This window comes from Colobus angolensis, unplaced genomic scaffold (assembly GCF_000951035.1).
Source record: "Colobus angolensis palliatus isolate OR3802 unplaced genomic scaffold, Cang.pa_1.0 Scaffold59, whole genome shotgun sequence".
NCBI lineage: Eukaryota > Metazoa > Chordata > Mammalia > Primates > Cercopithecidae > Colobus > Colobus angolensis.
In genome coordinates, this window is record NW_012119487.1 from 389,612 (window position 1) to 404,463 (window position 14,852).

The following is a 14,852-nucleotide window of genomic DNA, read 5'->3' on the forward strand; positions in this document are numbered from 1 at the left end:
GCTAAGATATACCTTATATATATATACCTATAGTCTAGTGTTCTATTTATCAGAGCTCATTTTTACATGCTTCTACTTACAGCTACTCTATTACAGTCAATGTTTATAATGCTGACCATTAAGCAATACTGAACAAAATTAAAATATTAAAATATTTTTAGCATCTAATATAGGCATATATATTTTATATCTATCTACTGTTATAAAGTAGCAATATATATTGTCTACACAATATTAACAATATCTGATTAAAAAATGTTTTTTGACACACCATATGAGGTTTACACAATAACTATTAACATAAATATCGGATTAAAAATTTTCTTTGACACTGTATTTTCCTTTTATGTGTGCATATTCACATGTTAGAAACTTGCTGAGTATACCTCTTGAAATTTTTCTTTGCTTAAACAACCTTCCATGTTACATATTATTATTATACTTGCTAATTAGTAAATGTTATTAACGTTGGGTTCAATGTTCTCAATTTCTCTGCAGGATATCTCTACTCAAAGCCATTTTCTACAGTTTTGAGCAGTGTTCTGGTGAACTCTCTCTACCTGTTCATTTACAGGGATTAAAGAGTAAGGGGAAAGCTGAGGTGGCTGTCACATTGTATCAGCATGTTTGTGTTCATCTGTGTACATTTATTACTTCCTTTCATCCCTCACTGTTTGCTGAACTGGTAAGCTTATTACTTACTGTGCTAAGCTAAGGTTACACTTTTGCTTTCTCTTCACTGAAATTGTCATTCATATACAGAAGAAAGTGTGGGAATACTTAACGTGTATTTGTTCTGAATGAAACTTAGTTGTGTCCTAGAAAATGGTAATCCTAGATTCCTATATTGTATACATCTAATATTTGGCTAAAATATTTGAGAAAACATTTTGGGTGGGGAGGTATGCAAAGACAATGTGAGAAGAGGAAAAAATATGTGGTACTTAAGTAAGTTTCAAAAGAAAAATTAATAGCTTGTAGTACCAGGGCTCTTATAGATCTCAGATATAATGTAGATTTTCAAAAAATAGAATTTGATTCGAAAAGAGGTTAAGAAATTCTAGGAATTTGATACTTGTAATATCTGAAATTTAAGGATCAGTAGCATTTCAGATATTACATAATATCTAGCACCTATTAAATATTGTATGTGAATAAAAGCAGAAAGAAGAGTATAAGCATATATGTTATTTATGTTGTTTTGAATATTTCAGGCTACTTGGAGAATCTTTGTGGATCCTCGTGCTTGAGTTACCACATCTAAAACCATGTTGAACTCTCCATAGCACAGCACAGTACTTAATGTATAGTAGGTGCTCAATAAATATTGAGGGAATGGCAGTGTCCTTTCAGATACTAGAAAGTAGAACTTTCCCATTGAGGATCTGTTATTTGGATTCTGATAGTGCTTTCTTGTTTTATTTTGAGAAATATAATACTATTATTGTGAATTTTAGTATTTAAATAAATTTTTCTGTTTTTGATTAGGATGCTGCTCTGCTGAATGCTGTACTTAGTGCTAATATGATCACCTCTTTGTTAGCTATGGATGCATGGTGCTTCCTTGCTCGGTACAACATATTTGCTTTTTCTTTGGATTGGTTATTAGTAGTGACTGACAGTAAATAATTTTATAATTGTAAGTTTATAGAAAAACTATGTTTCAATAATCCTTTAATAATAATTCCCAAAATGCTTTGATTTCATATTACAGCATTAAATTAGGAAACAAGTTCTCTTCTTTCTTTGGTTCAAGCCAATAGATGAGTACTGTTCAGGGAGTTTTGTATATTGTGATACTATTTGGTCATGGAAGTAATGGCAGTTTGTAATGTCCTCATCAGAATATTTAGTGCTTTATGCAAGTTCATCTCCTTGTGTTTCTGAGTAATTGTATAAACCCAGTTGCCTTCTCTTTATATTGCAGATATGGGACTGCTGAACTCTGTGCACACCATGTCACCATAGTGGCTCATCTGGTGCGTAGAATTACAAGGCCTAAAATACCCACTCTCTATGCAGTTCCTCTGGGGATAGGATAATCTTTAAGAATGTGAATATCAGCGGGAGAAATATCATAGTAACAAGATTGTTTTGACAGTCTTTGTCCTGTATTAATGCTGATGCTTTTAAGAAGGATGTACTGAAAAACTGTTAACGTGAAACTAGGGATGTTTTCTCATATTCTCAGGATTTTATGTAATTTCAGTAATTGTTCTGGGAAGGAAAGACTAGGTTGAGATTACATTTAAAATTGAATACAAAGTAGAAAATAAGAGCGATTTGTAATTGATGGCCAAGAGGTCTCTCTCCTCTGTCTCTCTAATATGCCTTAGACAAGCTGATCCTTGATTTTGTTGTATTTTTTTTTTGAAGTCAAGATGATTTGAGTGGAACTTGAATTTGACAGTGATAGATGCTTTTGGCAAAAGAAGTCATGTTTTATGAATGGGTACACAGAGAAAATGATTTAATAATGATTTCATCTTTTTAACATTAACATTTTTTGCTTTTAAATTCTGAGGTGTTTTATGTGTTCCATATAAGATGATTATGACCTATTTGTTACGTATTTTTGTCCCTGGCCTTTAAGATCTTATGTGGGCCGTACATCTTTTGCTTTCTACTAGTCTTATTGTATCTTATATTTCTTGGTTTACCTTTAAAGGATTTTGTAGATCAGATCCAGTGAGGTGTGTAATATCCTGAACAGCTGACATCTATGTCTCCATGGCTGATAGTCTGGATTATCACTTACCCACTTCACTAAATTCTTAACATATCTTTCACAAAGCAGATAAAGGGTGATTTTTATGTTATGTGTTTTATGTCTCAGGTTTCCTTTAAATAAAAGCTTCTCAGTGCATTATGGTATAGGAATGGATTTCTTCTAGTTCATTATGATAGAAATTGATTCTAGGATGGAATGATAGTATATTATGATAAGAATTGATAAAATTGAGTTTATAACATTTTTTTGTTAGTGGTGGTTTTTTTCTTAGAGACAGGGTCTCATTCTGTCACCCAGGCTAGAATGCAGGGGTGTGCAATCATAGTTCACTACAGCCTCAAACTTCTGGGTGCAAATGGTCCTCCTCCCTCACCCTCCTGAGTAGCTGGGACTACAGGCATGCACCACTATACCCAGCTCATTTTTAAAACTTTCTGTGGATATGGGGTTCTTGCTGTGTTGTCCAGGCTAGTCTCAAACTCCTGGGCTCAAGCAGTCCTCCCACCTTGGCCTCTCAAAGTGCTGGGATTATAGTTGCGAACCACCACACTCAGCCCCTATAATGTCTTTTAATGAAGCTTCTGTCTTGTAGAGTTTTATCTACCTCTCTGTTATTGTAGTTAGATCTTAAAAAGTTCCACGAATTGTCTTTGGACTGACATACCAAGTTATCAAAATGATAATTAGAAATAGAAATGACAGTGTTATTTTTAAATATAATGTCAAAATTTCAATCTCATTCTAAATTTAGATTCATTGAAGATAAAAAAGAAAAGCCCCAAATTAAAAGTCAATATTACTACAATCTTTTCCCCTAGAAAGAGCTGCTATTAATATTTTGGCATATTCTCTTCTTGTAAAAATTCTGATTCTAAATTAGTCAATCTCTCCTCTCTTTCTCATGTCTTTTTCCAGATAAAATCATGCCCTGGAGAATGTTATCAACTTACGAACCTATCAATACTGTTGAAGCGTCTCTTTTTCTTCATGGCCCCACCCCATCAGGCAAGGAAGGATATCATCTTTGTCACTGTCTATGAACCTGCTCAGAGTTGGATTCAGACTCCTTTGATAGCCTTTTTTTTTCCGTTTTAAAAATTTTATTTTATTATTTTTTTGAGACAGAGTCTCGCTCTGTCACCCAGGCTGGTTGTACGGTGGCTCAACCATAGCTCACTGCAGCTCCAACTTCCCGGGCTCAAGCAATCCTCCCACCTCAGCCTCCTGAGTAGCTGGGACTACAGGCACACACCACTACGCCTGGCTAATTTTTTAAAAAGTTGTTTGTAGAGACTGGGTCTCACTATGTTACCTAGGCTGGTCTCAAACTCCTGGGCTCAAGTGATCCATCTCTGCCTTCCAAAGTGCTGAGATTGCAGGTGTGAGCCACTCTGCCTGGCCTTGCCTCCATTTATTTTAAATTTAAATATTGGTGTGATCTAAGTATAATTTTTTGACATGTTGATTGCTTTGTTTATTGCTTTCAGCTGGGTATAGATTTTGATGTCCTTGCTTCAAGTTATAATAATTATTCTAATTCCATCTTCCTGAAATAGATCTTTCCCCTTATTTTTCATATATATTTGAGATACATGAAATGAAATGGTTCTATATCCCCTGGCCCTTTTATTTTGAAGAGCTAGAATATTATTTTTGTTCTTAATGGTCTTTACTTACATAAACCTCTATGGCCTAGTGCAGTCCCTCAGACTGGTCACATCGGAGCTCTTGTATGAGCTCTTTTAAAAATATAAGTTCCTGGACTCTAATCTGTGGATGGGTGGGTATGGAGGCATGGGTGTGAAGTAAGGCTCAATAGTTGGTTTTTGTTGGTACTATCATTAAGTTCCTATGTGAGTCAGACTTGGGTCTAAGCTTGGGAACCACTAGATTAGTAAAGGGGATTAGAATTTAAGGTCCTGTGGTCCTTGCTTTGAATCCTGGCATACCATGACCTTGGGCAAGTCATCCTTTCTGAACTTCATTTTCCTTGTCTGCAAAACAGAAGATATGTATAACTATTTTGAAAAAGTTTGTAAAGACTTGGAACTAATACATGGAAAACAGCATAGTGCTAGGTTTAAGAGGGTGCTCAGTAAATGCTAGGAGTTATTTCTGACTAGGGTTTTTGCCCCAAGTCCAAGTCTGTTCCTGCCCTAGAGTGGTTGGGCAGGAACCAGAGGTACTACAACTACCTCTTAGCCTTCTTTTTCTTAAAGGTGGTCCCACCTATTAGCCCTCTAAGAGCATGGGAAGCTTGCTTGCTTCCAAAAGAATTTTCTACTCCAGATCTCTTAGAAGAAGTGGGACTGGGAGGGAAAGGGTCACATGTCATAAGACTTTAAGAAAGTCACTTTCCTTTTTTTTTAGACACAGGGTCTGGTTACGTTGCCCAGGCTGGTCCCAAACTTGAATTCAAATGATCCTCATGCCTTGGCATCCCAAAGTGCTGGGATTACAGGTGTGAGCCATTGAGCTCAACCGTCACTTTCCTTTTAACCTCAATTTTCTTATTTATACAACAGGAATAAAATTATTTTCCCAAAGTGGTTGTGAAAATTTTAACTTTTAAAATAATATAACTCAGAATGAATTAGCTATGAAGTCTAGAAGCAGTGTTCTAAATTAGATAAATTATAGTCTATGCTTGGAGATCTCTTACTCTCAATTTTCTAAATTTTTCCAAATGAGGCTATCAGATATATAAATTATAGATAAATGGTTACTTTTAATTTGTATCTTCAGTTATTGAATGCAGATTTTCTTTATGTAACAAGTTATTGTGATAAAACTTAAGAAACCTGAATCTGAATACCTATTCTGAGAGTCTTTAGGAGAGTTAATTATAAAATTGAGATAGATAATAATACTCATATGGCAGTTAAACTTGATAAGATATAGAATATACATATGGCATGAAAAGACCATTTAACAAATATTAGGTCTCCTCTCCTGTTTGGCTTTTTTTTATTTTTATCTTTATTTTTTTTAAACCCCTTAAGACATTATCCTTTCTCTTAAAGGAAGGAGGACGGGAAATAATATTTTTGAGACTATACCAGGCCAGGCACTTAATTCATTTAGTCCTTACAGCAGCCTTGTGGGATAGATAATATTGTGTCCATTTGACAGATGAAGAAACAGTAGCTCGAGGAAATTAAATAACTTCCACAAATTCACACCTAACAGCTGATCTGGGATGCTGAGGCAGGAGGATCGGAGGATTGTTTTATTTAGCCCAAAGTTCAAGTCCAGCCTGGACAGCATAGCAGGACTCTCTTTACAGCTTGGAAACCACTGCACTATCTCACGATATCCCAAGGAACATAAAATTTAGTATAAACTATAAATTTATAAAGATATTCATATTAAACACTGGTTTGTGATGAATGCCAAAACTGAGGCACAGATCAAATGTTGGGTGTTCGTAACTGAGAGAGTCATTTCTGAAGAGGTGCAGCATGGGAACAGGTAGGCATAGGAGTTGGAGTTGATGGCATTTGAGGTACGTGGTACAGGATGAATGTGGAAGGTGGTGGGAATAGAGAAGCAAAGGCAAGAAAGCATATTAGAGAAAAAAGGAGAAGCGAGCAGTGAAACTTGAAATAATTATTCAGCTATTTGCATACAAGATGTTGTCTTTTTAAATAGAACCCAAATTTTTTTTACTAGTGATGTAGCCTTAACCTAAATGAAAATAGTTAATCCCAGTATGGTGATAATATACTTTAAAAAACAAAAGTGTCTATGATGCTAATTTGGAAGAAAATGCTGATAGAAATAGATGTTAGAATGCATTTACTGTTTTAATATGAGGGGTAATTATTGAATATCACATTATTTCTTTCAGTATGTAACTATTAATAGTATTCCATTTTATCAAGAAAAGCAAAAATACAAGGAGGTTACCTACTTGAGGGGAAAGTATTTAATATGCCTTATCTAAGCACACTGATAGTTTGTACTATCTTTTTAATGTAAAGTAAAAATTACTGCATTTACATTTTAAACCACAAGTGTATTTTTTCTCTTTCCAATTTTAAGAAGGGAAGTCATCATTCTCTGTGTATTATTCCCTTATACTTTAGTCTTTTATGAACTATTTTGTCATAGCAGTTTTAAGTCTTTAGAATTGTGTTGAAACCAGGGTTTTCAACCTCAGAATAGAATCTTGAACTCTTTCTGTAACAAATTTTGGCAATACTTACCCTTTTATGTTGTCCAGGATATTACATTTTTAGTTTCTATTTTGGAAAGGGAAGTAGTTCACTCACTTACTGGACTTTATTATAAAGAAAGGTGATACTAGAACTGATGTTTACCAGTTGGCACAGTTCTCTTGGCTTTCCTGATGTAGTTTGCTTTTATGAATAAAGCTGCTTTTTATAATAGACACTCGCTCATCAAGGGATCTGTTTTTCTGGCTGTAGCCTTTGTCACAGCAGATAGCCACATGATTCCTAGCTTGTATTGACAGGTAAATATTTTCCACAAAAGAAGTAAAATTGAAATACAAATACAGTATATGACGGAAAAGTTTCTCTGTCAGATTTAATTTTTTTTGGTGGGTTTTTAGTTTTTGGTGTAGGAAAAGTTTTCATCAAGTAGATTTTGAATATTTTAAATTGAATTATTCTACTTCTTAGAAAATACACTAATATACTTCCTAGTTGGATTATACTTATTTTAATCATTAAATTCACCATTGGTTTTACCATTTTTCCACCAAAAACTGATTCAGCATTTAAACTATTTCTTAGAACTTTTGTTTTCCATTTTTATCTAGTCTGTAACATCTGCATTTTAACAAAACAGTACTTTTCTGTTAACCTAGTAAGCACTTTGAATTGTTATTTCAGTGGTGGAATGGATTTGCCAACCACATTCTTTTTGCTTTGTGGCTTACCTTTGTAAAACTGATTTAGTATCTTGTCTAAAGTAGGGCAGAACCAGCTAACTCAGTTTAAAGCTGAATCTTTGCTTCTTTAAGTTCTCTGCTATAATCAAGTGAGATAATAGTAAGCTATGAAGGTTGACTAAATCCAGTTTGTATATTTGGAGTATTACTTTTGACTTAACTACAAGGTGAGGAGTATACAGAAAAATAAGACTTATTGGTAAGTAGGAGCATGATAAGATATCTGACATAACTAATAATGAAATACATTATTTAATGTCTTAGTGCATTTATATCGTGCTCCACTTAAGCTGTGTTTTTGTTTTGGAAACCAGTGCAGTGTCAACAATAATAATAATAAGGTATGTTCATTTATGTTACCTTGGTCTGGAACATAGATATTACGGTACTATTAAAAAGCGTTCTTGAAATATTAAATGTGGAAACAAATACTTAGCTTTTGTGTATCCATTCCTCTGACTTGTCTTATATTACTCTTCTTTCTTTAACAATTTATTTCAGCTGGAGTTTATCCATAAATTTTCCCCAAAAGAAGCAGAAAATCTGCCTCTGTGGCAGCATATTTCCTTCCAGGCGTTACCTGCTGAGCTTAGGAAACAGACTGTCCATGAGGTCTCCACAGTAGGCACAGCAGAATGCAGGAAATGGCTGAGCAGCAGTCGTACTTTGGGAGAACTAGAATCTCTGGTAAGATAATAATTTTGATTAATTGTATTCATTTAGCAGCTATTTATTGAGCATTGTTTTAGGTAATGGGGATAGGTTGTTAATAACGAGCACACAGGCTCTGTAATCTGTTTCTGTTAGAACCTAGTAAGATTTTCAGATTTCTACATCGTAAAAGAATCTGTGAGAAACGTACTGTTATTTTAATTGACGTATTAGATTGGGGGGTTATTTCCTATGTTGCTTAAGACATGTTGAGACATGATCAAACACACTATGGAACACTTCACTTGTGTATTTTTGCTGATGCATCTCTGGATTAGGCAGATGTAATTCTTCCATTTGACAAAATACAACCCCCATTTTATGCGAACTTACTCTGAACCTTTATGTACCTTTTACATAGAATGTTCCCTCATAAAATAATGGAATAATAAAAAGAGACTCATCCACTAGAAGAAGTAGGAAATGCGAGCTTTTAAAAAGTTGCCTGGATATAGTACATGTAGTTGAATTTTCCAGTTTAGTGTTCATACGCTCATTCATTCATTCAACAAATATATTTGGAGTACTTTTATGTGCCACTTTGTTCTAGGCATTAGGGGTACATCGGGAACCAAAAATTTCTACTGCCATAGACTCACATTCGAGCTTAGCAGTGGACAGTAAAATAAGAAATGCCAATTTACATTAAGTAGAGAAAAGTAAGGATAAGGATAGGGCATTCAAAGGGACAGAGGTCTATTTATAATTCTAACTTAGGAGTTCAGGGTTTTCTGAGGGCATATGTTTCCATGCTGAGTACAAATGTTCTGATACTGTTATATGTAGTGACACTTGATCATAATTATTATAATTTTTTGTGGGGGGATGAGGTTTTGTTCTCATTGCCCAGGGTGGAGTGCAGTGGCGTGATCTTGGCTCACTGCAGTCTCCGCCTCCCAGATTTAAGCAATTCTCCTGCCTCAGCCTCCAGAGTAGCAGGGATTGGCTCCCACCACCATGCCCAGCTAATTTTTTGTATTTTTAGTAGAGACGGAGTTTTGCCATGTTGGCCACGTTAGTTACAATCTCCTGACGTCAGGTGATCCACCCGCCTTGGCCTCCCAAAGTGCTGGGATTACAGGTGTGAGCCACAGTGCCCAGGCTTATCCAAAGGAAATGTTTTTATGTGACTTTATTTTAGAAAAACTATTAAATACCTTGTTAACAGGTTAAATGTGTCTGAGTTTTGCATTTAATGTGTACCAATTTCTATAGTAAGGACAAAAGATGTTTTGTTTTATATTAGGTAAAGTAAAAGCACTATAAGTAAACTTTTGTAGTATGACCACAGCTTTTTAGTCCAGCAGGTTGTTCAACATATGTCTTTTTAAATTTTTTTTCAACTTTTATTTTTTATTTTATTTTTTGAGATGGAGTCTTGCTCTGTTGCCCACGCTGGAGTGCAGTGGCACGATCTCGGCTCACCACAACCTCTGCCTCCTGGGCTTAAGCGATTATCCTGCCTCAGCCTCCAAGTAGTTGGGATTACAGGCACCCACCACCATGCCTGGCTAATTTTTGTATTTTTAGTGGAGACGGGGTTTAGCCATGTTGACTAGGCTGGTCTCGAACTCTTAACCTTAGGTGATCTGTCCGCCTCAGTCTCCCAAAGTGCTGGGATTACAGGAGTGAGCCACCATACCCAGCCTCAACTTTTATTTTAGATTTAGGGGATACTTGTGCAGGTTTGTTACCTGGTTTTATTACGTGATGCTGAGGTTTGGGGTATCAATGATTTCATCACCCAGGTACTCAGCATAGTACCCAACAGTTTATCAATCCTTATCCTCTCTCCTCCCTCCCCCTACTAGTAGTCCCAGTGTTTATTGTTTCCATCTTTATGTCCATGAGTGCCCAGTGTTTAGCTCTTACTTATAAGTGAGAATATGTGGTATTTGGTTTTCCATTCCTGTATTAATTTGCTTAGGATAATGGTGTCTAGCTGCTCTATATTGCTGCAAAGGACATGATTTCATTCTTTTTTATGACTGTATACTATTCCATGGTATATATGTACCACATTTTCTTTAATCTGTTGATGGACATCTAGGTCGATTCAGTGTCTGCTGTTGTGAGTAGTGCTGCAGTGAACACGTGAGTACATGTGTCTTTTTGGTGGAACAATTTGTTTTCTTTTGGATATGTACCCAGTAATGAGATTGCAGGGTAGAATGGTAGTTCTGAGTGCTTTGAGAAATCGCCAAACTGCTTTCTGCAGTGGCTGAAATAATATACATTCCTACCAACAGTATATAAGCATTTACTTTCTCTGTAGCCTCACCAGTGTCTGTTGTTTGACTTTTTAAACGGCCATTGTGACTGGTGTGAGATAGTATCTCATTGTGATTTTGATTTGCATTTCCCTGATAGTTTTTTTATATGTTCATTGGCCTCTTGTGTGTCTTGTTTTGAGAAATGTCTGTTCATGTCTTTTGTCCATTTTCTAATGGGGTCGTTTTTTTACTTGTTCAGTTGTTTTAAGTTCCTTATAGATTCTGGATAGTAGACCTTTGTCACATGCATAGTTTGCAAGTATTTTCTCCCATTTTATTGGTTGTCTGTTTACTTTGTTGATAGTTTCTTTTGCTCTGCAGAAGCTCTTTAATTAGGTCCTGCTTGTCAATTTTTGCTTTTATTGCAGTTGCTACTGGTGTCTTTCTCAAGGCTGAGGTCTAGAATGCTGTTTCCTAGGTTTTTTTTCTAGGATTCTTATAGTTTGAGGTCTTACATTTAAATCTTGGATCCATCTTGAGTTAATTTTTGTATATGCTGAAAGGTAGCTATCCAGTTTCATTCTTCTGCATATAGGCTAGCTAGCTGGCCCAGCACCATTTATTGAATAGGAGTCCTTTCCCCATTACTTGTTTTTGTTGACTTTTTCAGTGATCACATGGTTGTAGGTATGTGGCTTTATTTGCAGGTTCTCTATCGTGTTCATTGATCTATTTCTGTTTTTATACCAGTATCATGCTGTTTTGGTTACTGTAGTCTTATAGTTTCAAGTCAAGTAATATGATGCCTCTGGCCTTCTTCATTTTGCTTATCATTACTTTGGCTATTCAGGCTCTTTTTTGATTCCATATGAATTTTAGAATAGTTTCTTCTAATTCTGTGAAAAATGGTGTCAGTAGTTTGTTAGGAAAAGCACTGAATCTGTAGATTGCTTTGAGTAGTATGGCCATTTTAATGATATTGACTCTTCCAATCCATGAACATGGACTGTTTTTCCATTTGTTTGTGTCATCTATGATTTCTTTTAGCAGTGTTTTATAGTTTCCTTGAAGAGATCTTTCACCTCCTTGGTTAAATGTATTCCTAGGGGTGTGCATGTGTCTACTGTAAACAGGATTGTGTTTTTTTGTTGTTGTTGTTGTTGTTATTCAGACCGAGTCTCGCTCTTGTCGCCCAGGCTGGAGTGCAGTGGCGCTATCTCGGCTCACTGCAAGCTCCACCTCCCGGGTTCATGCCAGTCTCCTGCTTCAGCCTCCCAAGTAGCTGGGACTACAGGCGCCTGCCAACACACCCGGCTAATTTTTTGTATTTTTAGTAGAGATGGGGTCTCACCATGTTAGCCAGGATGGTCTTGATCTCCTGACCTCGTGATCCACCCACCTTGGCCTCCCAAAGTGCTGGGATTACAGGCGTGAGCCACCACACCCAGCCTTGTGTTCTTGATTTGCCACTCAGCTTGAATGTTACTGGTGTATAGAAATGGTATTGATTTTTGTACATTGATTTTGTATCCTGAAACAGATAGTTTGACTTCTTCTTTTCCTATTTGTATGCTGCTTTTATTTTTTTCTCTTGCCTTATTGCTCTGGCTTGAACTTGCAATACTATGTTGAACAGGAGTGGTTAAGAGTGGGCATCCTTGTCTTGTTCCATTTCTGTAGAGGAATGCCTCCAGTTTTTTCCTGTTCAGTATAATGTTGGCTGTGAGTTTGTCATAGATGGCTCTTATTATTTTGATGTATGTTCTTTTGATGCCTAGTGTCTTGATGGCCTTTATTATGAAGGGATGTTGGATTTTACCAACAGCTTTTCCATGTCTGTTGAGATAATCAATATAGTTTTTGTCTTTAATTGTGCTTATGTGACGAATCACACTTACTGATTTGCATATGTTGAACCAATCTTGCATCCCAGGAATGGAGTGTACTTGATCATGGTGAATTAAGTTTTTGATGTGCTGTTGAATTTGGTTTGCTAGTATTGTTTTGAGGATTTCTGCATCTAGAACATGTTCATTTGTAAAAGGAAATAGGTAAATCTTAAGAAGTTGTATGGTAATTTCATAAAATTAAGTGTGGTTGTCTAAGTATAATAGATTAAAGGCATTCATTGTTACTGATTATTACATTCTCATAAGACCTTCCCTGTACCCCCACCACACCTCAAACAGCGTCATTCCTGGCTAGTCAGAGAGAGAATGGAGTATTTTCACCCATAGGTAAGAGTTAATCTAGAAAAGATTGCCTTTAGTTTCAAATACTAGCACTTCTTAAGTACTATCTTTGCTTATTAAATGCAGTGTAGCTGAGGCATTTAAAATTTTCAAACAACAGGAAAAATAAAAATCTAGTAAACCATAAAGACTGCTGGGTGCGTAATGTGAAAATATAACTTTTTGTTGATGTGTATTATAAAGTAGCTTGATTATACTGACCACTTATATCAAAGCTATTTATCAAAGTACATTTCTGCTTTCATTTGATAACTTTGGGTTACCAACGTTTCACCCTAAAAGGAAGTTTATGGCTGGGTGCGGTGGCTCATGCCTGTAATCCTAGCACTTTGGGAGGCTGAGGTAGGCGGATCACAAGGTCAAGAGATCGAGACCATCCTGGCCAACATGATGAAAACCAAGTCTCTACTAAAAATACAAAAATTAGCTGGGTGTGGTGGTGCGTGCTTGTAGTCCCAGCTTCTCGGGAGATTGAGGCAGGAGAATTGCTTGAACCTGGGAGTCGGAGGTTGCAGTAAGCCGAGATTGCACCACTGCACTCCAGCCTGGTGACAGAGCGAGATGCTATCTCAAAAAAAAAAAGTTTATTTAGAAAAACAAAGCAAATGTTTCTGTGTACAAGGAAAATTATTTTTAATATATACTTGTGTTAAGTAGCTGAAAAGATGGCTTTGGCTCTTAGAAATATTATTCTACATGGACTTTTATGAAGAGTTAAAAGTAACTTTTATAACCTCTAGGTAAGTGGGCTCTTGGTGGTGCTTTAGACTGGTATTTAAACTCAAGTCCTTTCTTGTTTCTGCCCTTTAGAACACAGTACTGTCTGCTTTGCTTACAATATGTAATTCTGCTGGTGAAGCTTTGGATACAGGAAAACAAACTGCAATTATGGAAGTTGTGAGTCAGCTTTGGGCTTTTTTAAACATTAAACAGGTAAGGAAAGCAACTGATCCTTTCCTTATCAAAAAACAGAAAATATCAAAAAAAGAGGATAGTACTGAAATTTTCCAGTATAGAGTAAAATGTATCTAATTCTTTTGGGTGTTTAGTAGACCTTTATAAGAACTTAAAGTATCTGTACTCTCTCAGGCTGCTTTCATTTTCAGAGTGTGATAGCATTATATTAGTAAAATTAGAATACGTGATGTGATGGCAGTCCACCTACTTACTTTCCTAACTGGTTATACCCTCTTCCCCCCCGGCCTTATCTCTTCCCCTATTGTTTGTTCTGTTTTGGGTTAATGTATCCCATTTCTGTGATTCTAGGACCTTTAATAAATCTTTTGGGCAATGGAGAGTGAGCTGACTTAAAGGTGGAAAGGGCTAGTGAATGGATGTGGCTAATTTCTATTTCTCTTTCCCAGCAAAGCCAAGAAGCCAAGTGATGATCTAAAACTAATGATATGCCTTCCACACATGGTTGTACATCTGTTTCTTAGTTTAAAAATATAAATAGGCTGTTTGTTTTCTTTGACTAAGTCAAAGAAACACTGGCCTCTGGCAGCTAGTGGAAGCTAAAGGCAATAGCCATACTTTTGGGAAATGATAGAAATGATTTTACAGATAATGTTTTATTATTTTTTTTTTATGGTCAGATTACTCTACTGCATTGTTTTCACTTCAACAAGTACTTTCCCGGATGTTCACAAATCATTCAGTATTCATTCAGGATATCTGTGATGGGGATATAGCTTACAATATTATAATGTAAACCAAAATTATGAAGAAGAGAAATGAAATTTTAAGATGACTAAGGAACATATAAGCCTTTCAGTCACAGACAAGTAATTAGATCCCTTTTAGACTTAAATTTGGATTTCAATCACAGCTCTCTGCTTTTTATTCTAGCCACGTGATCTTGAACAAATTGTTTAATCTCTTTGGCCCTGTTTTCTTATCAGTAAAGGTAATAATATCTACCTCATAGAGCTGTTGTAAGGCATAAATGAGGTAATATAAAATGCTTAACATATTACCTGATATATAATAAGTGCTCAATAAAAGTTTGCGATTATTATAGTAATTCT

The 14,852-nt window shown here is 35.8% G+C and overlaps 1 protein-coding gene across 1 annotated transcript in view; it reads left to right on the forward strand.

The window, feature by feature from the left end:
* LOC105526320 (chromosome unknown open reading frame, human C1orf112) overlaps positions 1-14,852 on the forward strand; it is a 58,467-nt gene that overhangs the window by 34,313 nt on the left and 9,302 nt on the right. The window contains exons 13-18 of the mRNA XM_011962266.1: positions 499-685; positions 1,489-1,571; positions 1,928-1,979; positions 3,647-3,736; positions 8,151-8,336; positions 13,636-13,758. Of these exons, the coding sequence (XP_011817656.1) occupies positions 499-685; positions 1,489-1,571; positions 1,928-1,979; positions 3,647-3,736; positions 8,151-8,336; positions 13,636-13,758 (721 nt within the window). The remainder of the gene's footprint in view (positions 1-498; positions 686-1,488; positions 1,572-1,927; positions 1,980-3,646; positions 3,737-8,150; positions 8,337-13,635; positions 13,759-14,852) is intronic.